General features: G+C 47.2%; 1 protein-coding gene across 2 annotated transcripts in view; it reads right to left on the bottom strand.

The window, feature by feature from the left end:
- The window catches only part of Duox (dual oxidase), a 489,286-nt gene that overhangs the window by 29,164 nt on the left and 433,947 nt on the right, over positions 1–26,175 (bottom strand). For both annotated transcript variants that reach the window (XM_071669735.1, XM_071669734.1), the window contains exons 13-15: positions 5,786–5,971; positions 3,633–4,367; positions 68–243 (exon numbers count right to left, since the gene is read on the bottom strand). In XM_071669735.1, the coding sequence (XP_071525836.1) occupies positions 68–243; positions 3,633–4,367; positions 5,786–5,971 (1,097 nt within the window). The remainder of the gene's footprint in view (positions 1–67; positions 244–3,632; positions 4,368–5,785; positions 5,972–26,175) is intronic.

The raw sequence follows: 26,175 nt of genomic DNA, 5'->3' as shown, positions 1-26,175 counted from the left end.
CCCCTGTGGCACTAGCAAGAGGCCGTTAAGTATAACCCCTGAAGCTGGGGGGAGAGACAGGACTCACCTGGCGACGTTGGTGGAGGTGTCCAGGAAATTCTGCTTGGCGCCCTTACAGTCGAGGCCGATGGCGATGAAGTCGCCCTTGTACTCGCGCATCATCTGCTTAAAGTCGTCGTAGGTGAGCGACTCCTTGTGGTCGATGCCCGACGACGTGAACATACCGTCGATCAGGTCCTCCACCTGTGCCACAAGCAACACACTCGAGGTCAGTCCGGCCCGTGAGCATCGTCTACAGTTCACATGTAAACATTTAATAGCTACCTACTGAACCAGAATAGTTTACACTTTACATGTAAACATCTTAGAGCAATCTACTGCACTACATTCGTTTACAGTTTACATGTAAACATCTAAGAGCTACCTACCAGTTTACATTCAAACATCTATGAATCATATACTGTCAGCATGGCATTCGTGATTACACTCATCCTACATGCCATCTCATTCCATATCACCCCATCCACATCCACCTCTCATATCACACATTCAACAGTCCTTCAGAATTTCCATCGTCTTTTCATCATCGCATATTTCCTTTCCTACCACTTCCTCCTACTCTGCTTCCGTCACTGTCGCCCCAATTTCTTCGCTTGTCCGCGCACTATTCACCTTCCAAACATGTTTTTACTTCTCTCTCTCAAGGTCACTGATATTCTCTCACTCGATCTCTACTTTGCCCTCTTTTTTTTTTTTCTTCAGATCTCGTACCTTTCTCTTGACCTCCTGACGCTTCCTCACGTATTCCTCCCATTCACATGCACTTCTTCCCCGCTGATGCCGTCCGTACACCTCGCTTTCTTTTCTTAACAGCGATCCAACTTCTCATTCTGCCACTCGCTATCCTTGCTCATGCATCCACATCCCAACCTTCGCATGACACACACTTAAGCACGTTTAAGCACTTTTTCCCCACAATAGTTTCTACACCTCTCGTTCCATATGTTCCTGTAGGAAACCTCTCTTGTTATCTTTGCGTACTTTTCTTAGCTCGCTCAGTTTTTACCATTTTTTTTTTCCGCACATAAGCTATTCCCTCTATTCCTACACTCGCCACATACTTTCTACTAGAGATGAATGCCGTCCCCTCTCAACACGTTCACATCCAACAACCTCTCCTTTGCACATTTGTGAATTAGTATAGTATTACCCGTTAATCCCCGACTCATCCGTGTACACTACTTACGGAGTCACTCTTTCAAACCAAGTGCCCCTGCTCAGCCACTCCTCTCTCAGCTTACAATTCCACTTTTTTTTTTTTAATTTGCACCGGGACCCCATGTCCCCCAGTTTTACCCTTGACTGACACATCACCCACCCTTACACTCAGTTCCCTACCACCATATTTACTCCCCCCCCAAAAAAAGTCACTCGCTTTTCCCTAAGTGATCCACATCTCGTCGTGTAGTTTCATTCGAACAAACAGTAATCATGAACTCCTCTGCTCGTCGTCTCCGACACTCCCTCAAACTCCTCCTCCCTCAGACGTGCCGCCCTTCTCTCATTCTTGTCCTTTCACCCAACACTGTGCTTTTTGAGCATCACCTGGCCATTCTAACATCTTCCCACCTTCCACTTCGTTTCATTCAGAGCCAGAACGTTGAAGCGCATCACATGTAACACTTTTCTCTCCCTTCTTTTCGTCCGGACTGTACCAACATCAGGCCTACCAGGGTTCGAATCCTGGAGAGGATAATAAACCCAAAGCCTACCTAGCTGTTCATCCTTCCCTCGGGGTTGGTCGAGTACTGGGTACCTGGTTTGGCTTACGGTGTATTGTATATTGACTGGGGCATAAAGCTGCCTGTACTATCTCAGATACATTAATAACAATACTACTACTAACAACAACAACAACAACAATAATAACAATAATAATAATAATAGTAATAATAATAATAATAATATCACTAAACTGATGACCTACACTATACTGAAGACCTACACTATATTGATGACCTGCACTACACTGATGACCTGCACTATATTGACCTGCTCTACACTGATGACCTGCACTACACTAATGACTTACACTATACTAATGACCTGGACTATACTGATGACCTGCGCTGTATTGATGACCTACCTTATACTGATGACCTGCACTACACTGATGACCTGCACTACATTGATGACCTGCACTACACTGATGACCTGCACTACACTGATGACCTGCACTACACTGATGACCTGCACTATATTGATGACCTGCACTACACTGATGACCTGCACTACACTGATGACCTACACTATACTCATGACCCGGACTATATTGATGACCTGCGCTACACTGATGACCTGCACTACACTGATGACCTGAACTATACTGGCCTGCACTACACTGATGACCTGCACTATACTGATGACCAGCACTATACTGATGACCTGCACTATATTCATTACGTGCACTACACTGATGACCTGCACTATACTGATAACCTGCGCTACACTGATGACCTGCACTACACTGATGACCAGCACTACACTGATGACCTGCGCTATATTGATGATCTGCACTATACTGATGACCTGCACTATACTGACGACCACTACACTGATGACCTGCACTATACTGATGACCTGCACTACACTGATGACCTGTACTACACTGATGACCTGCATTATACTGACGACCTGCGCTACACTGATGACCTGCGCTACACTGATGACTTACACTATATACTGATGACCTGCACTACACTGATGACCTACACTATACTGATGACCTGCACTACACATGCCCTGCACTATACTGATGACCTACATTATACTGATGACCTACACTATACTGATGACCTGCACTATACTGATGACCTGCACTATACTAATGACCTGCACTACACTGATTCCCTGCACTATACTGATGACCTACACTATATGACCTGCACTATACTGATGACCTGCACTATACTGATGAACTGCACTATACCGATGACCCACACTACACTGATGCCGTGCACTATACTAATGACCTGCACTATACTGATGACCTGCACTACACTGATGACCTACACTATACTAATGATCTGCCCTATACTGATGACCTGTACTACACTGATGACCTACACTATACTAATGACCTGCCCTATACTGATGACCTGCACTACACTGATGACCTACACTATACTGATGACCTGCCCTATACTGATGACCTGCACTACACTGATGACCTGCCCTATACTGATGACCTACACTATAGTGATGACCTGCCCTATACTGATGACCTGCACTACACTGATGACCTGCCCTATACTGATGACCTACACTATACTAATGACCTGCCCTATACTGATGACCTGCCCTATACTGATGACCTGCCCTATACTGATGACCTGCACTACACTGATGACCTACACTATACTAATGACCTGCCCTATACTGATGACCTGCACTACACTGATGACCTGCACTACACTGATGACCTGCACTACACTGATGACCTACACTATACTAATGACCTGCCCTATACTGATGACCTGCCCTATACTGATGACCTGCCCTATACTGATGACCTGCACTACACTGATGACCTAGAGGAGGAGTACCAGGGCAGGGGGCTCACAACCGCTCACCTCCTGGTTGCTGACTGTGTTGGTCTTGGCGATCTCCACCAGCGAGCGGAGCATCTCGGACAACTCCGTCTTGTCGATGACGCCGTTTCGGTCGTTGTCGCACATGTCGAAGATGATGCGCAGCTTGTCGTCCGTCGTCCCTTTACTGAAGAGGACCACGGTGTCCAGGAACTCCTGGAACGAGATGCGGCCGTCGCCATCTTTGTCCACGATGTTGAACATTCGCCTGACGAAGATGTCGTCCGGTTTCATGCCCAGGGCTCCGGCGAACTCCTTCTTGGAGAGGGAGGTGCGCATGACCATGATGACGTCATTGGAGGCCTCCTCCAGCTTGCGCTTCTCCTCGCCCGGCTTGAGGCCGAAGGTCAGCTCGTACGCCTCCCTGAAGAAGTGTTCCAGACGCTTCTGGCGGCGCTCCTTCGTCTCGGCGTTGGCCAGCATCTGCTCCTTGTACGTGTCCACCTTCTCGACGGCCTTCTTGTGCGTGTGCATGAACTGCTCCAGCTTGTGCAGGAACTTGCGGCGCGCGGCCTCCGTGTCGAACTCCAGCACCAGGTCGTGGTCCTTGGGCGGCCGCACTAGCACCATGGGCTTCCTGCGGGGGTCCTGCGTCACCTCCACCACCAGCGTGTCCACGGAGCTCAGCGGAACCTTACGCATCTTCTCACCTTTACGATTGACGGTAGATATCTCCTGGTTGGGTCCAAACTTCACCTTCACGATACGCTTGTAGTTCTGGGGTGGGAAAGCCACAGGTTACAAGCGAGTTAAGACGTTAAACTGGTGGAAATTACCCCCCCCCCAAAAAAAAAAAAAAAAATGTAATTAGGTAATCAGTGACACTGTTCAACTGATGGAAATTACTCCGAAATGTAATTAGGCAATCAATGACACTGTTCAACCTATGGAAATTACCCCGAAATGTAATTATGTAATTAATGATAGTTAAACCTATGAGCATTAACATGAAATGTAATTAGGTAATTATTGATATTGATCAACCGCTGGAAATTACTCTGAAATGTAATTAGGTGATTAATGATACTGTTCAACTAATGAAAATTACCCCGAAATGTGATTATGTAATCAATGATACTGTTAAACCTATGAAAATAACATGAAATGTAATTAGGTAATTATTGACATTGTTCAACCGCTGGAAATTACTCCGAAATGTAATTAGATGATTAATGATACTGTTCAACTTATGGAAATTACCCCGAAATTTAATCATGTAATTAATGATACTGTTAAACCCATGAAAATTAACCCGAAATGTAATTCGGTAATTAATACTAATGGAAATTACCACGAAAAAAGTTATTAGATAATTCATGATACTGTTCAACAGATGAAAATTACCAGTAACCTACGTGGTATTATCAGTAACCTGTCACTAGTAACCTGAGGTAGGTAACCCTAGTTACCAGAGGACGTACGTGGTATTACCAGTAACCTGAGGTAGGTAACCCTAGTTACCAGAGGACGTACGTGGTATTACCAGTAACCTGAGGTAGGTAACCCTAGTTACCAGAGGACGTACGTGGTATTACCAGTAACCTGAGGTAGGTAACCCTAGTTACCAGAGGACGTACGTGGTATTACCAGTAACCTGAGGTAGGTAACCCTAGTTACCAGAGGACATACGTGGTATTACCAGTAACCTGAGGTAGGTAACCCGTTACCAGAGGACATACGTGGTATTACCAGTAACCTGAGGTAGGTAACCCTAGTTACCAGAGGACATACGTGGTATTACCAGTAACCTGAGGTAGGTAACCCGTTACCAGAGGACGTACGTGGTATTACCAGTAACCTGAGGTAGGTAACCCGTTACCAGAGGACGTACGTGGTATTACCAGTAACCTGAGGTAGGTAACCCGTTACCAGAGGACGTACGTGGTATTACCAGTAACCTGAGGTAGGTAACCCGTTACCAGAGGACGTACGTGGTATTACCAGTAACCTGAGGTAGGTAACCCGTTACCAGAGGACGTACGTGGTATTACCAGTAACCTGAGGTAGGTAACCCGTTACCAGAGGACGTACGTGGTATTACCAGTAACCTGAGGTAGGTAACCCGTTACCAGAGGACGTACGTGGTATTACCAGTAACCTGAGGTAGGTAACCCTAGGGTGAGCAGGAGACGCACCTGGTGTAGCCATTCCTTGACCATCATCTTGTCCACACTGCGCCCGTTATTATTCTCCTCCTGCTTGGTCTTGAAGTGCCTCCGGCGGGAGTTCTGGAACTTGACGGTGGCGTAGCCAGCGCCCGCACACACTAGGGGCACGGCAGCCAGCAGGATGCACGAGTAGATGTACGTCACCTCAGAGCCCTGCGGTGGGGAGGAGGACAAGAGGCGTGGCATGAGGACGATGGAGCGACAACAGACCCAGGAAGGTGCACGGCTCGTGAGGCTGCACGACACTATACCTGGTGAGGGCTGGGGGCAGCATGGCTGAGGAGGGGGTGCTGGGGGCAGCATGGCTGAGGAGGGGGTGCTGGGGGCAGCATGGCTGAGGAGGGGATGCTGGGGGCAGCATGGCTGAGGAGGGGGTGCTAGGGGCAGCATGGCTGAGGAGGGGGTGCTGGGGTAGTATAGCTGAGAAGGGAGTGCTGGGGGCAGCATGACTGAGGAGGGGGTGCTGGGGGCAGCATGGCTGAGGAGGGGGTGCTAGGGGCAGCATGGCTGAGGAGGGGGTGCTGGGGGCAGCATGGCTGAGGAGGGGGTGCTAGGGGCAGCATGGCTGAGGAGGGGGTGCTGGGGTAGTATAGCTGAGGAGGGAGTGTTGGGGGCAGCATGACTGAGGAGGGGGTGCTGGGGCACTATAGCTGAGGAGGGGATGCTGGGGGAAGCGTGGCTGAGGAGGGGGTGCTGGGGTAGTATAGCTGAGAAGGGAGTGCTGGGGGCAGCATGACTGAGGAGGGGGTGCTGGGGCACTATAGCTGAGGAGGGGATGCTGGGGGCAGCATGACTGAGGAGGGGGTGCTGGGGCACTATAGCTGAGGAGGGGATGCTGGGGCACTATAGCTGAGGAGGGGATGCTGGGGGCAGCATGGCTGAGGAGGGGGTGCTGGGGTAGCACAGCTGAGGAGGGGGTGCTGGGGGCAGCATGGCTGAGGAGGGGGTGCTGGGGTAGTATAGCTGAGGAGGGGGTGCTGGGGGCAGCATGACTGAGGAGGGGGTGCTGGGAGCAGCATAGCTTGGGAGGGGGTGCTGCAGGACAGCATTAAGTATTCACATCACAGCCAGAATATAACTACCAATGGAAAATGGAAATACAATGGATTGGTTTAAAAATTATTCATCAATCAACACACACACACACGCACACTAACGATTCGACATGAAACTGCGGCCCCGAGCCATGTACGAGTTACACTTTCCCGTATGTGTTCTGGTCCTCATCCTTCTCTACCGCACCACAGACCACACTGCCCTGCACGCCCAAGATGAAAATTACATTCATCGCTCATCTCCAATTTTCGAGTTAGAGAAATACGTGCATCAGACCCAAGCGCCAGAGGCGACACCGTCGAAAAACTTTTGAGATTTTCGCTGAGCAAAAACCAGAAGAATTTTAAGAAAAAAGTCTTAGAAAATGTCTGAGTGTTTGAAGCCTTCGAGAGACATGACCACTGTTTGGCGGTGTCTTCCACATCTCGGGCCAAGTCAGAAGTATCTGTGTTTTAAGGACAACAACTCCAGACAGACACAGCATTGTTATGACCCTCATGAAGCCTCGAACCACTGTCTCATGAACCCTTGAGGGAGCTACTGCTCAGCGTAGCCTGGAAGAAATGAAGGAACAAGCAACTCCAGGTCATAGAACAACTCCAGGTACGCATAACATGGTTGTGATGATTATCTGGAAATCAAAACCACCTGAGCCAGAGCCAAGAGGAAACACCCGGGGCTCAAGGTGGACCAGAGTGGAGTGTTTACCCAGAAGGAGGTCGCTCCTCCCACGCTCCCCTGGCCACAACTGCCACACTCTCATGGCCACACTCCCCTGGCCATAATGCCACGCTCCCCTGGCCACAACTGCCACACTCCCCTGGCCATAATGCCACACTCCCCGGCCACAACTGCCACACTCTCGTGGCCACACTCCCCATGCCATAATGCCACCCTCCCCTGGCCACACTACAACACACTTCCTGGCCACACCGCCACAAACTCCCCTGGCTGCACACACACACCCGTGCCTGACACTCTATACCCACCTGGGTTCAATTACTTAACAATCACAATATGAAGATAGTGATGATAGATGATAGATAATGATGTAATTACTTAACAACTAGAGCATAAAGATAGTGATAATAGATGATAGATCATGATGCAATAAAAATAATGCTGAGGCTACCATGTGTGTGTGTGTGTGGGGGGGGGGGAGGTTCTAAAGGTGGGGTTGGGTGTTGCATGGTTGAGGTTGTGTGCTGTACAGGTGGGGGTCATGTTATGAGGGTGGGGTGTGAGGTGACCACAGGCTGAAGGGATCAGGAGGGAGGGTCGGCTCTCCCACACAGCCTCGTCCCTACCCACAAGTGAGGCAGATCCTCCCTCTCCTCCAAACTCTCCATTTTCAGTCGTTATTAATCATTTCCTCAGTGGCAATAAAAAAAAAAAAACGTTCACGACACCCGCCGTTAATGAAACGTTGTCACAGAACGTTGGCCAAATCGTTGTCACAGGCCATTAACTCAGACGTTGTCACAGACTATTAACTCAGACGTTATCACAGGCCACTAATTCAAACGTGGTCATCACAGCAAATTGGAACTGCCCCCCCACCCCAAATCGCCCCTCCCTCCCTCCCTCCCGACGACACTTAAAAATGGGTACCCACATCACCGTTGTTTACGTCTGTCATCCCAGTGTAGGTAATCATCGTCCGAATCCCTGCAGTAGCTGCTGCTGGTCTTGCCAGCCACGAAATTCGCGCGACCTTCTCGTGGGAAAAATAAAACTGCACCAGTTATGACAGACTCCTGCCTCTGTCCGAATGTGTACAACAAATGTACGTGTAATATGTGACAATCTTTGTGACGTACATTATTCTCGTGTATTTTCAATTGCTCATCGAAGCTGTGGAACCGAAGCCTGTATGAAGAGGGAAGTTCGAACGTCCTCCTCACCACCTTCGCCTCTCTCTCTCTCTCTCTCTCTCTCTCTCGTTTGGCGCCGTCAGTTCGCGTTGCATTTCTTACTATGATTATTTAGGTCGGCTTCATCTTACCGACCCCTGGGCTCTGGCGCCAAGCCAGACACTGACTGAGTATCCGGACGCCTCCTCCCACTCTCCTACCATGACGAAGCTCCGAATCTTGATTCGTATCACGCGCGCTGTTAAATCACCTTGTGTTCACAAGACAGGGGAGATGGCTCACTCTGGGCCTCGCTGAAACCATTTGTTTAGCCCGAACTTGATAACTATTCCCAACCACACTTATCATAACAGTCTTTACATATAATGAGAATCATTAGCGAGGCTGCTAATCTTTGAAGCTACGGCTCAAACGAGTCACCGTTCGAACATCTAAATTGAAGCTCCGAAATTCACTCACTAATTCTGGTAAAGATTTTTATCCAAACATTCCAGTACAGAGGCTGCCTCTCCTAGGACCTGCAGAGTGACTGCCTCATCTAAGACCTGTACAGTGACTGCCTCTCCTAGGACCTGTACAGCGGCTGCCTCTCCTAGGACCTGTACAGTGACTGCCTCTCCTAGGACCAGTACAGCGGCTGCCTCTCCTAGGGCCTATATAGCGGCTGCCTCTCCTAGGACCTGTACAGTGACTGCCTCTCATAGGACCTGTACAGCAGCTGCCTCTCCTAGGGCCTATATAGCGGCTGCCTCGCCTGGTCTCTGCCGTTCTAAACTTAAGACATTCACTGTCTCAAGGTAACTCTCGTTAACTCTCTTATCTCTGAGAGATGCAATCACGAGCATGTGTCGAGATACGTTATCTCCAGAGCGAGGCAGATCCTCTGTGAGCAATCACGTCTCCCTGGCTGATGTCATTATGTCACACGCCAACATGCAAATCATGCGTCGGGATGAGGTCATACATGAGTAATACTGCCTCTCACAGTATCAGGACGACGATAAATGCCTCCCAACACACCACGGGGGGAGGAGGAGGAAGGTGTGCTGCCTCCCACCCCATCCTGGTCAAAATATGGTGAAAATACATTTCCGTAAGCACTCAAGTGACGTCATCGTTAGTCACACGCAACGATGTCATTGGCAAGGAAAGTGATGACGTCATCAAGCGGCCACGTCACAGGCAGGGAAGTTAGTGCTAAATCTTTTTTCTTCTCTTTTACAGCCGATTCACTTAAGGTCGATCTTCCTACCGGGAGCAGTGCTTCGGGCGACCGGGACGGTCCTGGTGAGACCAGGCCTGGCGTCACCCCCTGCAGCGAGGGGCGGCCACCACAGGATCAGAACCTTGAAGACACGTGTCAAATGTGTGGTTATGACGCGACCTCACCGTCACACTACCTTACCCGGAAGGAACTCACCTGCCTCCACGCAAGGTCACCTGCCTTATAGTTATATATATATATATATATATATATATATATATATATATATATATATATACGAACATAGTGCATATGAACGCGGACCTTCATAGAACATACAAAGCTCCAACAGCCAGGATTGAACCCGGGACCCCTGTGCGCGAGGCAGGTATGCTAACCTATAGACTACGGGGCTGGCTAATAGGAAAAAACTATTCGAATACTAATTACTCGAATACCCTTCGTCTCACACACACACACACACACACACAAATATATATATATATTTTTTTTTTTTTTTTTATACTTTGTCGCTGTCTCCCGCGTTTGCGAGGTAGCGCAAGGAAACAGACGAAAGAAATGGCCCAACCCACCCCCATACACATGTATATACATACGTCCACACACGCACATATACATACCTACACAGCTTTCCATGGTTTACCCCAGACGCTTCACATGTCTTGATTCAATCCACTGACAGCACGTCAACCCCGGTATACCACATTGCTCCAATTCACTCTATTCCTTGCCCTCCTTTCACCCTCCTGCAAGTTCAGGCCCCGATCACACAAAATCTTTTTCACTCCATCTATCCACCTCCAATTTGGTCTCCCTCTTCTCCTCGTTCCCTCCACCTCCGACACATATATCTTCTTGGTCAACCTTTCCTCATTCATTCTCTCCATGTGCCCAAACCATTTCAAAACACCCTCTTCTGCTCTCTCAACCACGCTCTTTTTATTTCCACACATCTCTCTCACCCTTACGTTACTTACTCGATCAAACCACCTCACACCACACATTGTCCTCAGACATCTCATTTCCAGCACATCCATCCTCCTGCGCACAACTCTATCCATAGCCCACGCCTCGCAACCATACAACATTGTTGGAACCACTATTCCTTCAAACATACCCATTTTTGCTTTCCGAGATAATGTTCTCGACTTCCACACATTCTTCAAGGCTCCCAGAATTTTCGCCCCCTCCCCCACCCTATGGTCCAATTCTGCTTCCATGGTTCCATCCGCTGCCAGATCCACTCCCAGATATCTAAAACACTTCACTTCCTCCAGTTTTTCTCCATTCAAACTCACCTCCCAATTTACTTGACCCTCAACCCTACTGTACCTAATGACCTTGCTCTTATTCACATTTACTCTTAACTTTCTTCTTCCACACACTTTACCAAACTCAGTCACCAGCTTCTGCAGTTTCTCACATGAATCAGCCACCAGCGCTGTATCATCAGCGAACAACAACTGACTCACTTCCCAAGCTCTCTCATCCCCAACAGACTTCATACTTGCCCCTCTTTCCAAAACTCTTGCCTTTACCTCCCTAACAACCCCATCCATAAACAAATTAAACAACCATGGAGACATCACACACCCCTGCCGCAAACCTACATTCACTGAGAACCAATCACTTTCCTCTCTTCCTACACGTACACATGCCTTACATCCTCGATAAAAACTTTTCACTGCTTCTAACAACTTGCCTCCCACACCATATATTCTTAATACCTTCCACAGAGCATCTCTATCAACTCTATCATATGCCTTCTCCAGATCCATAAATGCTACATACAAATCCATTTGCTTTTCTAAGTATTTCTCACATACATTCTTCAAAGCAAACACCTGATCCACACATCCTCTACCACTTCTGAAACCACACTGCTCTTCCCCAATCTGATGCTCTGTACATGCCTTCACCCTCTCAATCAATACCCTCCCATACAATTTACCAGGAATACTCAACAAACTTATACCTCTGTAATTTGAGCACTCACTCTTATCCCCTTTTCCTTTGTACAATGGCACTATGCACGCATTCCTCCAATCCTCAGGCACCTCACCATGAGTCATACATACATTAAATAACCTTACCAACCAGTCAACAATACAATCACCCCCTTTTTTAATAAATTCCACTGCAATATCATCCAAGCCTGCTGCCTTGCCGGCTTTCATCTTCCGCAAAGCTTTCACTACCTCTTCTCTGTTTACCAAATCGTTTTCCCTAACCCGCTCACTTTGCACACCACCTCGACCAAAACACCCTATATCTGCGACTCTATCATCAGACACATTCAACAACCCTTCAAAATACTCACTCCATCTCCTTCCCACATCACCACTACTTGTTATCACCTCCCCATTTGCGCCCTTCACTAAAGTTCCCATTTGCTCCCTTGTCTTACGCACTTTATTTACCTCCTTCCAGAACATCTTTTCATTCTCCCTAAAATTTAATGACACTCTCTCACCCCAACTCTCATTTGCCCTTTTTTTCACCTCTTGCACCTTTCTCTTGACCTCCTGTCTCTTTCTTTTATACATCTCCCACTCAATTGCATTTTTTCCCTGCAAAAATCGTCCAAATGCCTCTCTCTTCTCTTTCACTTATACTCTTACTTCTTCATCCCACCACTCACTACCCTTTCTAATCAACCCACCTCCCACTCTTCTCATGCCACAAGCATCTTTTGCGCAATCCATCACTGACTCCCTAAATACATCCCATTCCTCCCCCACTCCCCTTACTTCCATTGTTCTCACCTTTTTCCATTCTGTACACAGTCTCTCCTGGTACTTCCTCACACAGGTCTCCTTCCCAAGCTCACTTACTCTCACCACCTTCTTCACCCCAACATTCACTCTTCTTTTCTGAAAACCCATACAAATCTTCACCTTAGCCTCCACAAGATAATGATCAGACATCCCTCCAGTTGCACCTCTCAGCACATTTACATCCAAAAGTCTCTCTTTCGCACGCCTGTCAATTAACACGTAATCCAATAACGCTCTCTGGCCATCTCTCCTACTTACATAAGTGTACTTATGTATATCTCGCTTTTTAAACCAGGTATTCCCAATCATCAGTCCTTTTTCAGCACATAAATCCTCCAGAAATCCTCCCCTCCTTGTATTAACTTTCTAAAATGGGAAACAGAAGAAGGAGTCACGCGGGGAGTGCTCATCCTCCTCGAAGGCTCAGAGTGGGGTGCCTAAATGTGTGTGGATGTAACCAAGATGTGAAAAAAGGAGAGATAGGTAGTATGTTTGAGGAAAGGAACCTGGATGTTTTGGCTCTGAGTGAAACGAAGCTCAAGGGTAAAGGAGAAGAGTGGTTTGGGAATGTCTGGGGAGTAAAGTCAGGGGTTAGTGAGAGGACAAGAGCAAGGGAAGGAGTGGCAATACTCCTGAAACAGGAGTTGTGGGAGTATGTGATAGAATGTAAGAAAGTAAATTCTCGACTAATATGGGTAAAACTGAAAGTTGATGGGCATGAGAAGAAAGATCATGAGAGGCAAGTGTTTTGGGAGCAGCTGAATGAGTGTGTTAGTGGTTTTGATGCACGAGACCGGGTTATAGTGATGGGTGATTTGAATGCAAAGGTGAGTAATGTGGCAGTTGAGGGAATAATTGGTATACATGGGGTGTTCAGTGTTGTAAATGGAAATGGTGAAGAGCTTGTAGATTTATATATATATATATATATATATATATATATATATATATATATATATATATATATATATATATATATATAACCATTAGGAAAATAAAACACCATAAGATCCCAAGTGCATTTTCGTGTAATGATCACATCGTCAGATGCAAGAATGAGATGCCAGACCCGAACCATTCCATCTGGTAACGCGTGTTTACTAATGGCGTCTTAGCTACGTCTCTTCCTTGTATATCAACTGATTGCTCTACGTCTTCTGTCTCACTCTTGTATCTCCCCTGACCATGTGATCATTACACGAAAGTGCACTTGGGAACTTATCACGTTTCATTTTCCTCGTGGTTATATGCATATACTAGATCACACGCACCATTCTGACCTGTTATCATAATATATATATATATATATATATATATATATATATATATATATATATATATATATATATATATCCCTGGGAATAGGGGAGTAAGAATATTTCCCACGTATTCCCTGCGTGTCGTAGAGGGCGACTAAAAGAGGAGGGAGCGGGGAGCTGGAAATCCTCCCCTCGCATCTTTTTTTTAATTTTCAAAAGAAGGAACAGAGAAGGGGGCCAGGTGAGGATATTCCTTCAAAGGCCTAGTCCTCTGTTCTTAACGCTAACTCGCAACGCGGGAAATGGCGAATAGTTTGAAAGAAAAAGAAAAGAATATATGAGGAAAGATTGACCAAGAGGACATATGTGTCAGAGGTGGAGGGAACGAGGAGAAGTGGGAGGACCAAATTGGAGGTGGAAAGATGGAGTGAAAAAGATTTTGAGTGATGGGGGCCTGAAAATGCAGGAGGGTGAAAGGCGTGCAAAGAATAGAGTGAATTGGAACGATGTGGTATACCGGGGTCGACGTGCTGTCAATGGATTGAACCAGGGCATGTGAAGCGTCTGGGGTAAACCATGGAAAGTTGTGTGGGGCCTGGATGTGGAAAGGCAGCTGTGGTTTCGGTGCATTATTACGTGACAGCTACAAACTGAGTGTGAACGAATGGGGCCTTTGTTGTCTTTTCCTAGCGCTACCCCGCACACATGAGGGGGAGGGGGTTGTTATTACATGTGTGGCGAGGTGGCGGTGGGAATTAATAAAGGCAGACAGTATGAATTATGTACATGTGTATATATGTATATGTCTGTGTGTGTGTATATATATATGTATACATTGAGATGTATAGGTATGTATATTTGCGTGTGTGGACGTGTATGTATATACATGTGTATGTGGGTGGGTTGGGCCATTCTTTCGTCTGTTTCCTTGCGCTACCTCGCTAACGCGGGAGACAGCGACAAAGCAAAACAAATAAATATATATATATATATATATATATATATATATATATATATATATATATATATATATATTAATGTAATGTAAGGTATTACAGTCAATCTACTTATCAAGTTACTTCTATATGCCCACATTTGTTTCTTAGTCGCTACACGCCAAATTTCGCAGCAATGTTCAATTAGTGTTTATTTATCTATACTTTGTGTACCAAATCATTGCAGCCATGAGAGTCATCTTTCTTGTGACTTGATTCAGACCAAACGTTTTCTTCGTTAAATATACTGGCTTATGTTTTCATACTTTGGGTAACATAATAAACAAGAAAAAACATATCGATATGATCATCCGCATCGATTAGGGGTTGGGAACCAAGCGCAGGTTGCAAATATCTAAGTTAGATTGGGGTCATGATTGTATTTGTATTATTTATTTATTTATCTATTTTTTTTTTTTTGGGGGGGGGGGGGGGTTGGTTGGTTGGTTACGATGTAGGGTCAGGAAGGGCCATGGACTGCTGCAAAGAATTGGGTTCTGAGCTTGACATGGTGGAATTTGGGGGTATTTTTCTTTCGCTGTTTAAGTGTAGGATGTTTGTGGTTGCTGTGCAAGTGATAGTTCTGAGTGCACTTTTATTTGTGTGGTTTGTATATTTCTTACGTTTGCTCTTGAAAGGTTTGATAATAAGACAGGTGAGACGTAGGGTTGAGCATATATATATATATATATATATATATATATATATATATATATATATATATATATATATATATATGTATATATATATATGTATATATATATATATATATATATATATATATATATATATATATATATATATATATATATTTTTTTTTTTTTTTTTTTTTTTTATACTTTGTCGGTGTCTCCCGCGTTTGCGAGGTAGCGCAAGGAAACAGACGAAAGAAATGGCCCAACCCCCCCCCCCCCCATACACATGTACATACACACGTCCACACACGCAAATATTCATACCTACACAGCTTTCCATGGTTTACCCCAGACGCTTCACATGCCTTGATTCAATCCACTGACAGCACGTCAACCCCTGTATACCACATCGCTCCAATTCACTCTATTCCTTGCCCTCCTTTCACCCTCCTGCATGTTCAGGCCCCGATCACACAAAATCCTTTTCACTCCATCTTTCCACCTCCAATTTGGTCTCCCTCTTCTCCTCGTTCCCTCCACCTCCGACACATATATCCTCTTGGTCAATCTTTCCTCACTCATTCTCTCCATGTGCCCAAACCACTTCAAAACACCCTCTTCTGCTCTCTCAACCACGCTCTTTTTATTTCCACACATCTCTCTTACCCTTACGTTACTTACTCGATCAAACCACCTCACACCACACATTGTCCTCAAACATCTCATTTCCAGCACATCCATCCTCCTACGCACAACTCTATCCATAGCCCACGCCTCGCAACCATACAACATTGTTGGAACTACTATTCCTTCAAACATACCCATTTTTGCTTTCCGGGATAATGTTCTCGACTTCCACACATTTTTCAAGGCTCCCAAAATTTTCGCCCCCTCCCCCACCCTATGATCCACTTCCGCTTCCATGGTTCCATCCGCTGACAGATCCACTCCCAGATATCTAAAACACTTCACTTCCTCCAGCCTCTCACCATTCAAACTCACCTTTGTCGCTGTCTCCCGCGTTTGCGAGGTAGCGCAAGGAAACAGACGAAAGAAATGGCCCAACCTCCCCCCCCCCCATACACATGTATATACATACGTCCACACACGCAAATATACATACCTACACAGCTTTCCATGGTTTACCCCAGACGCTTCACATGCCCTGCTTCAATCCACCGACAGCACGTCAACCCCGGTAAACCACATATATATATACATCATCTACATACACATCATCTACAGAAAGTGAACTACGCGGGAAACGGCGATCAAATTTAAAGAGGGAAGTCAGCACCACAAGTAAAGCATCCTCCTCGAAGGCTCAGAGTGGGGTGCCTAAATGTGTGTGGATGTAACCAAGATGTGAAGACCCTTACTGGAAAAACAATCACTCTTGAAGTAGAACCTTCAGACACAATTGAAAATGTGAAGGAAAATAGTGAAATTGGAGAAAAATGTAGCTTAGACATTGAAGCTTATTGATACAGTGGTTAAATTGATGAGAACTGCTATTGACGTTTGTGTAAATAAATTATACATTTCCTTTTTTCCATAGCCAGAGGTTGAACCATTATGTGACATTCTTTTTTTTTCATTCATTTCAAGCTAGAAGTTTCAGTTTTCTAAATCGTTTCTTACATTTCTCATATGTATATATATGGTGTGGGAGGAAAGTTGTTAGAAGCAGTGAAAAGTTTTTATCGAGGATGTAAGGCATGTGTACGTGTAGGAAGAGAGGAAAGTGATTGGTTCTCAGTGAATGTAGGTTTGCGGCAGGGGTGTGTGATGTCTCCATGGTTGTTTAATTTGTTTATGGATGGGGTTATTAGGGAGGTAAATGCAAGAGTTTTGGAAAGAGGGGCAAGTATGAAGTCTGTTGGGGATGAGAGAGCTTGGGAAGTGAGTCAGTTGTTGTTCGCTGATGATACAGCGCTGGTGGCTGATTCATGTGAGAAACTGCAGAAGCTGGTGACTGAGTTTGGAAAAGTGTGTGGAAGAAGAAAGTTAAGAGTGAATGTGAATAAGAGCAAGGTTATTAGGTACAGTAGGGTTGAGGGTCAAGTCAATTGGGAGGTGAGTTTGAATGGAGAAAAACTGGAGGAAGTGAAGTGTTTTAGATATCTGGGAGTGGATCTGGCAGCGGATGGAACCATGGAAGCGGAAGTGGATCATAGGGTGGGGGAGGGAGCGAAAATCCTGGGGGCCTTGAAAAATGTGTGGAAGTCGAGAACATTATCTCGGAAAGCAAAAATGGGTATGTTTGAAGGAATAGTGGTTCCAACAATGTTGTATGGTTGCGAGGCATGGGCTATGGATAGAGTTGTGCGCAGGAGGATGGATGTGCTGGAAATGAGATGTTTGAGGACAATGTGTGGTGTGAGGTGGTTTGATCGAGTGAGTAACGTAAGGGTAAGAGAGATGTGTGGAAATAAAAAGAGCGTGGTTGAGAGAGCAGAAGAGGGTGTTTTATAGTGGTTTGGGCACATGGAGAGGATGAGTGAGGAAAGATTGACCAAGAGGATATATGTGTCGGAGGTGGAGGGAACAAGGAGAAGAGGGAGACCAAATTGGAGGTGGAAAGATGGAGTGAAAAAGATTTTGTGTGATCGGGGCCTGAATACGCAGGAGGGTGAAAGGAGGGCAAGGAATAGAGTGAATTGGAGCGATGTGGTATACCGGGGTTGACGTGCTGTCAGTGGATTGAATCAAGGCATGTGAAGCGTCTGGGGTAAACCATGGAAAGCTGTGTAGGTATGTATATTTGCGTGTGTGGACGTATGTATATACATGTGTATGGGGGGGAGGGGGTTGGGCCATTTCTTTCGTCTGTTTCCTTGCGCTACCTCGCAAACGCGGGAGACAGCGACAAAGTATAATAAAAAAAAAATAATATATATGTATGTGTGTGTGTGTGTGTATATGTGCGTATGTATGTGTATGTGTGTGTGTGTGTGTGTGTATATGTATATATATATGTATATTATCCCTGGGGATAGGGGTGAAAGAATACTTCCCACGTATTCCTCGCGTGTCGTAGAAAGCGACTAGAGGGGACGGGAGCGGGGGGCCAGAAATCCTCCCCTCCTTGTATTAACTTTCTAAAATGGGAAACAGAAGAATATATATATATATATATATATATATATATATATATATATATATATATATATATTGATCGAGTAAGTAACGTAAGGGTAAGAGAGATGTGTGGAAATAAAAAGAGCGTGGTTGAGAGAGCAGAAGAGGGTGTTTTGAAATGGTTTGGGCACATGGAGAGAATGAGTGAGGAAAGATTGACCAAGAGGATATATGTGTCGGAGGTGGAGGGAACGAGGAGAAGAGGGAGACCAAATTGGAGGTGGAAAGATGGAGTGAAAAAGATTTTGTGTGATCGGGGCCTGAACATGCAGGAGGGTGAAAGGAGGGCAAGGAATAGAGTGAATTGGAGCGATGTGGTATACCGGGGTTGACGTGCTGTCAGTGGATTGAATCAGGGCATGTGAAGCGTCTGGGGTAAACCATGGAAAGCTGTGTAGGTATGTATATTTGCGTGTGTGGACGTATGTATATACATGTGTATGGGGGTGGGTTGGGCCATTTCTTTCGTCTGTTTCCTTGCGCTACCTCGCAAACGCGGGAGACAGTGACAAATATATATATATATATATATATATTATCCCTGGGGATAGGGGAGAAAGAATACTTCCCACGTATTCCCTGCGTGTCGTAGAAGGCGACTAAAAGGGAAGGGAGCGGGGGGCTGGAAATCCTCCCCTCTCATTTTTTTGTTTTTAATTTTCCAAAGGAAGGAACAGAGAAGGGGGCCGGGTGAGGAAGTTTCCTCAGAGGCCCAGTCCTCTGTTCTTAACGCTACCTCGCTGAGGCGGGAAATAGCGAATAGTATGAAAGAAAAATAATATATATATATATATATATATATATATATATATATATATATATATATATATATATATATATATATATATATATATCACCAATTAGAAAACGGGCTCACACACACACACAAAGAAAAATCAACTTCCCAAATAAACCCTGTCATTTTCTTAACCACTGACACTCGGGAATGCACCCGCCACTCAACATACCCCAGCAATGCTATACATGACATACGGTTTACACTCCCCATAACTAAAACATTAAGACAGAGGCCATGAACAGACTACACACCCTTCAACACTGACTGGCACCACTTCTGGGTCAGAGAAAGAATATTCTACCAACAGTTTCATGCGCTGACCTACCTGGTCATTATAAGTAAATATAACAAAGCTACGTACCACACACTACACACCACACACTACACACCACACACTACACAATATAAGAATGCTCGTTCACTGGCTGCCTCACCACCACATACACGCTAGATATACCAAACCATACCAACTTGCTCCCTATACAACCTCACACCAGCATGGTCAGGCCTCGGTTATCAGATACAATGGAATGCAAAACAGCAACAGATCACTTGGTGCCGTCAAGACTGCGTGTGATAGTGGAAGAGATGTGTGAATATCATACATCACTGTGGTAATGGGAGAAATACGTACATATAATAGATAGAACAAAAAATGTCACTCATGGATTTAAAGGGAAATACTGATCAAGTCTGTTCATAAACGTATCTATGGTACTACTTGCAGACACTGGATTTCTATCCGCGACTGGAGCCTCCATCGTCAAAAAAAAAGAGAGAAAATAAAAATAACAATCTTGTTGAAGGAAATGTATTTCGCCTCATTCGAGGTAAAACGTTTGCCCGCGAGTGTGTGACCATCACTACGTGTGACATCAGATGAATCTGTCTCTATCCCATTATAGTGAAGTGCACACCCACACGTGGAAACAAATGACTTGCTCCCGATTCACATTTTCAACAACTTATACTTCCAGATCCCTAACCATGATGACGACGCGACCCACACACATCTTAATGACTCGAGAACATCTAAATAATCGCCACTCCAACCCCGGCTCCACCAAACATACCCCCGTCTGAAATTACACTCCCCAGGCATGTAAGACTCACACTTTCTCTCTGTCATCTGACCACAAGCCATCTCTGCCAGACAATAAACAAGTACTGAACCTATCATAAGACCCACTCATATCCAAATTATAACTTCGATACTGAGGACACGGAGCACTTACTCCTTAACTGTCGTGCACACACACACACACACACACACACACACACACACACACAGACGCGTGAAGACAACCATCACCACACTCCTCGACCTGTGGACCCGTCTAGTGGACGTGGCTGGTTCACTGAGCGCTGCAGGGGCTCCACAGTAGGAGACTATGGGGCAGAAAGCTAAGGTGAGGCGCGCGTGTGTGTGTGTGTGTGTGTGTGTGTGTGATTACTATTTCTGCGTTACGGAGAGAGTTTTTCACTCGTGTTGCCCCGTCACTTAACCTTGTGTGTACATATCCAGTTCTTACGCCCATGTATGTATACACACACACACACACACACACACACACACACAGAAACCCTAGCTTAAGCAAGGTATATATATATATATATATATATATACATATATATATATATATATATATATATATATATATATATATATATATATATATATATATACATATATTTTTTTTTTTTTTTTTTTCCAAAAGAAGGAACAGAGAATTAGGCCAGGTGAGGGTATTCCCTCAAGGCCCAGTCCTCTGTTCTTAACGCTACCTCGCTAATGCGGGAAATGGCGAATAGTTTGAAAGAAAGAAAGAAAAATATATATATATATATATATATATATATATATATATATATATATATATATATATATATATATATATATATATATATATAATGTCCAAAATTACGCCATTAAACATGCTGACATGGTCAACCATCACGAACCCAGTTTTTGTTCAAGCCTCCCAAAAATACGATACGGGGTTGACGAGCGCACCCACAGACATACAAGCAGTGAATACAGTCCAGGTAGGTCCGTACCCAGTGACACACTACATCTGGACTTGGCCAACGTGTTCCTCCTGCAACACACCAGCTTTACATGTTGTCGTCTCGTCAACCCACACCAACACAAGGGACCCACACCAACACAAGGTAACAACCACCCACACCAACACAAGGTACCCACCACCCACACCAACACAAGGTAACTACTACCTAAACTAACACAAGGTAACCACCACCCACACCAGCACAAGGTAACCAACACCTACACCAACACAAGGTACCCACCACCCACACCAACACAAGGTAACCATCACCCAAACCAACACAAGGTAACCACCACCTACACCAACACAAGGTACCCACCACCTACACCAACACAAGGTACCCACCACCCACACCAACACAAGGGACCCACACCAACACAAGGTACCCAACACCCACACCAACACAAGGGACCCACACCAATACGAGGTACCCACACCAACACAAGGTACCCAACACCCACACCAACACAAGGGACCCACACCAACACAAGGTACCCAACACCCACACCAATACGAGGTACCCACACCAACACAAGGTACCCAACACCCACACCAACACAAGGGACCCACACCAACACAAGGATCCCAACACCCACACCAACACAAGGGACCCACACCAACACAAGGTACCCAACACCCACACCAACACAAGGGACCCACACCAACACAAGGGACCCACACCAATACGAGGTACCCACACCAACACAAGGTACCCAACACCCACACCAACACAAGGGACCCACACCAACACAAGGTACCCAACACCCACACCAACACAAGGGACCCACACCAACACAAGGTACCCAACACCCACACCAACACAAGGGACCCACACCAACACAAGGTACCCAACACCCACACCAATACGAGGTACCCACACCAACACAAGGTACCCAACATCCACACCAACACAAGGGACCCACACCAACACAAGGTACCCAACACCCACACCAACACAAGGGACCCACACCAACACAAGGTACCCAACACCCACACCAACACAAGGTACCCAACACCCACACCAACACAAGGTACCCACCACCCACACCAACATAAGGTACCCACCACCCACACCAACATAAGGTACCCACCACCCACACCAACACAAGGTACCCACCACCCACACCAACACAAGGTAACTACCACCTAAACTAACACAAGGTAACCACCACCCACACCAGCACAAGGTAACCAACACCTACACCAACACAAGGTACCCACCACCCACACCAACACAAGGTAACCATCACCCAAACCAACACAAGGTAACCACCACCTACACCAACACAAGGTACCCACCACCTACACCAACACAAGGTACCCACCACCCACACCAACACAAGGTAACCATCACCCATACCAACACAAGGTACCCACCACCGACACCAACACAAGGTAACCATCACCCACACAAACACAAGGTAACCACCACCCACACCAACACAAGGTAACCATCACCCACACCAACACAAGGTAACCACCACCCACACCAACACAAGGTAACCACCGCCTACAGTAACACAAGGTACCCACCACCCACACCACCACAAGGTAACCACCACCCACACCAACACAAGGTACCCACCACCCACACCACCACAAGGTAACCACCACCCACACCAACACAAGGTAACCACTACCCACACCAACATAAGGTAACCACCACCTACACTAACACAAGGTAACCACCACCTACACTAACACAAGGTAACCACCACCTACACCAACACAAGGTAACCACCACCTACACCAACACAAGGTAACCACCACCTACACCAACACAAGGTACCCACCACCCACACCAACACAAGGTAACCACCACCGACACCAACACAAGGTACCCACCACCCACACCAACAGGGCAATCGTGAAGTCTGATCTACCTTGGGATGTCTCTCTTCAATCTTTAATCACACACACACACACACACACACACACACACACTAATGCTACGTGGCAAAAGCCAAGTTCATCCTACAATAAAAATGCTACTTTTTACCACTGAGGAAGACCCATCCGCGTCTGCCCTTCTTCCACGACACGTTCTCTCACTCAAGTGTGGTGAGCACAACGCGCTAACCCTACCACTGGGACAACATGTCCCCGCACGTGGTGTCTGCAGTGGGCGGCACAACACCCACCTGGGACGTGCACCACTGGAACTGCCCACCTGGGTATAAAGACGGATGGCCATGGCAATGAGCCATCACTTCAGTGGCTGTCATGTGTCACTCTTCCAATACCTTCCCTTACTGCAGGTCCAGCAGCACCACTGGACCATAACTGGACCGTCATCATCACACCACATCAGTGGGACACCAGTGTTCCTGTAACCATCTGTATCACCGTCCAGACCCCAGCTGTAATCTCAGTGGTTTCAGTGTGTGGTGATGGCCCCATGCTGGTCAAGCCATCTCTGGGGGTTCAGTGTGTGGTAATGGCCCCATGCTGGTCAAGCCATCTCTGGGGGTTCAGTGTGTGGTGATGGCCCCATGCTGGTCAAGCCATCTCTGGGGGTTCAGTGTGTGGTAATGGCCCCATGCTGGTCAAGCCATCTCTGGGGGTTCAGTGTGTGGTGATGGCCCCATGCTGGTCAAGCCATCTCTGGGGGTTCAGTGTGTGGTAATGGCCCCACGCTGGTCAAGCCATCTCTGGGGGTTCAGTGTGTGGTAATGGCCCCACGCTGGTCAAGCCATCTCTGGGGGTTCAGTGTGTGGTAATGGCCCCACGCTGGTCAAGCCATCTCTGGGGGTTCAGTGTGTGGTAATGGCCCCATGCTGGTCAAGCCATCTCTGGGGGTTCAGTGTGTGGTAATGGCCCCATGCTGGTCAAGCCATCTCTGGGGGTTCAGTGTGTGGTAATGGCCCCATGCTGGTCAAGCCATCTCTGGGGGTTCAGTGTGTGGTAATGGCCCCATGCTGGTCAAGCCATCTCTGGGGGTTCAGTGTGTGGTAATGGCCCCATGCTGGTCAAGCCATCTCTGGGGGTTCAGTGTGTGGTAATGGCCCCATGCTGGTCAAGCCATCTCTGGGGGTTCAGTGTGTGGTGATGGCCCCATGCTGGTCAAGCCATCTCTGGGGGTTCAGTGTGTGGTGATGGCCCCATGCTGGTCAAGCCATCTCTGGGGGTTCAGTGTGTGGTGATGGCCCCATGCTGGTCAAGCCATCTCTGGGGGTTCAGTGTGTGGTGATGGCCCCATGCTGGTCAAGCCATCTCTGGGGGTTCAGTGTGTGGTAATGGCCCCACGCTGGTCAAGCCATCTCTGGGGGTTCAGTGTGTGGTGATGGCCCCATGCTGGCCAAGCCATCTCTGGGGGTTCAGTGTGTGGTAATGGCCCCACGCTGGTCAAGCCATCTCTGGGGGTTCAGTGTGTGGTGATGGCCCCACGCTGGTCAAGCCATCTATGGGGGTTCAGTGTGTGGTAATGGCCCCACGCTGGTCAAGCCATCTCTGGGGGTTCAGTGTGTGGTGATGGCCCCATGCTGGTCAAGCCATCTCTGGGGGTTCAGTGTGTGGTAATGGCCCCACGCTGGTCAAGCCATCTCTGGGGGTTCAGTGTGTGGTGATGGCCCCATGCTGGCCAAGCCATCTCTGGGGGTTCAGTGTGTGGTGATGGTCCCATGCTGGTCAAGCCATCTCTGGGGGTTCAGTGTGTGGTAATGGCCCCACGCTGGTCAAGCCATCTCTGGGGGTTCAGTGTGTGGTAATGGCCCCATGCTGGTCAAGCCATCTCTGGGGGTTCAGTGTGTGGTGATGGCCCCATGCTGGTCAAGCCATCTCTGGGGGTTCAGTGTGTGGTAATGGCCCCACGCTGGTCAAGCCATCTCTGGGGGTTCAGTGTGTGGTAATGGCCCCACGCTGGTCAAGCCATCTCTGGGGGTTCAGTGTGTGGTAATGGCCCCACGCTGGTCAAGCCATCTCTGGGGGTTCAGTGTGTGGTAATGGCCCCATGCTGGTCAAGCCATCTCTGGGGGTTCAGTGTGTGGTAATGGCCCCACGCTGGTCAAGCCATCTCTGGGGGTTCAGTGTGTGGTAATGGTCCCATGCTGGTCAAGCCATCTCTGGGGGTTCAGTGTGTGGTAATGGCCCCACGCTGGTCAAGCCATCTCTGGGGGTTCAGTGTGTGGTAATGGCCCCATGCTGGCCAAGCCATCTCTGGGGGTTCAGTGTGTGGTAATGGCCCCACGCTGGTCAAGCCATCTCTGGGGGTTCAGTGTGTGGTAATGGCCCCACGCTGGTCAAGCCATCTCTGGGGGTTCAGTGTGTGGTAATGGCCCCACGCTGGTCAAGCCATCTCTGGGGGTTCAGTGTGTGGTAATGGCCCCATGCTGGTCAAGCCATCTCTGGGGGTTCAGTGTGTGGTAATGGCCCCACGCTGGTCAAGCCATCTCTGGGGTTCAGTGTGTGGTAATGGCCCCACGCTGGTCAAGCCATCTCTGGGGGTTCAGTGTGTGGTAATGGCCCCACGCTGGTCAAGCCATCTCTGGGGGTTCAGTGTGTGGTAATGGCCCCATGCTGGCCAAGCCA

Source organism: Panulirus ornatus, chromosome 14 (assembly GCF_036320965.1).
Source record: "Panulirus ornatus isolate Po-2019 chromosome 14, ASM3632096v1, whole genome shotgun sequence".
NCBI lineage: Eukaryota > Metazoa > Arthropoda > Malacostraca > Decapoda > Palinuridae > Panulirus > Panulirus ornatus.
This window is presented reverse-complemented; position numbering and strand designations above follow the sequence as displayed.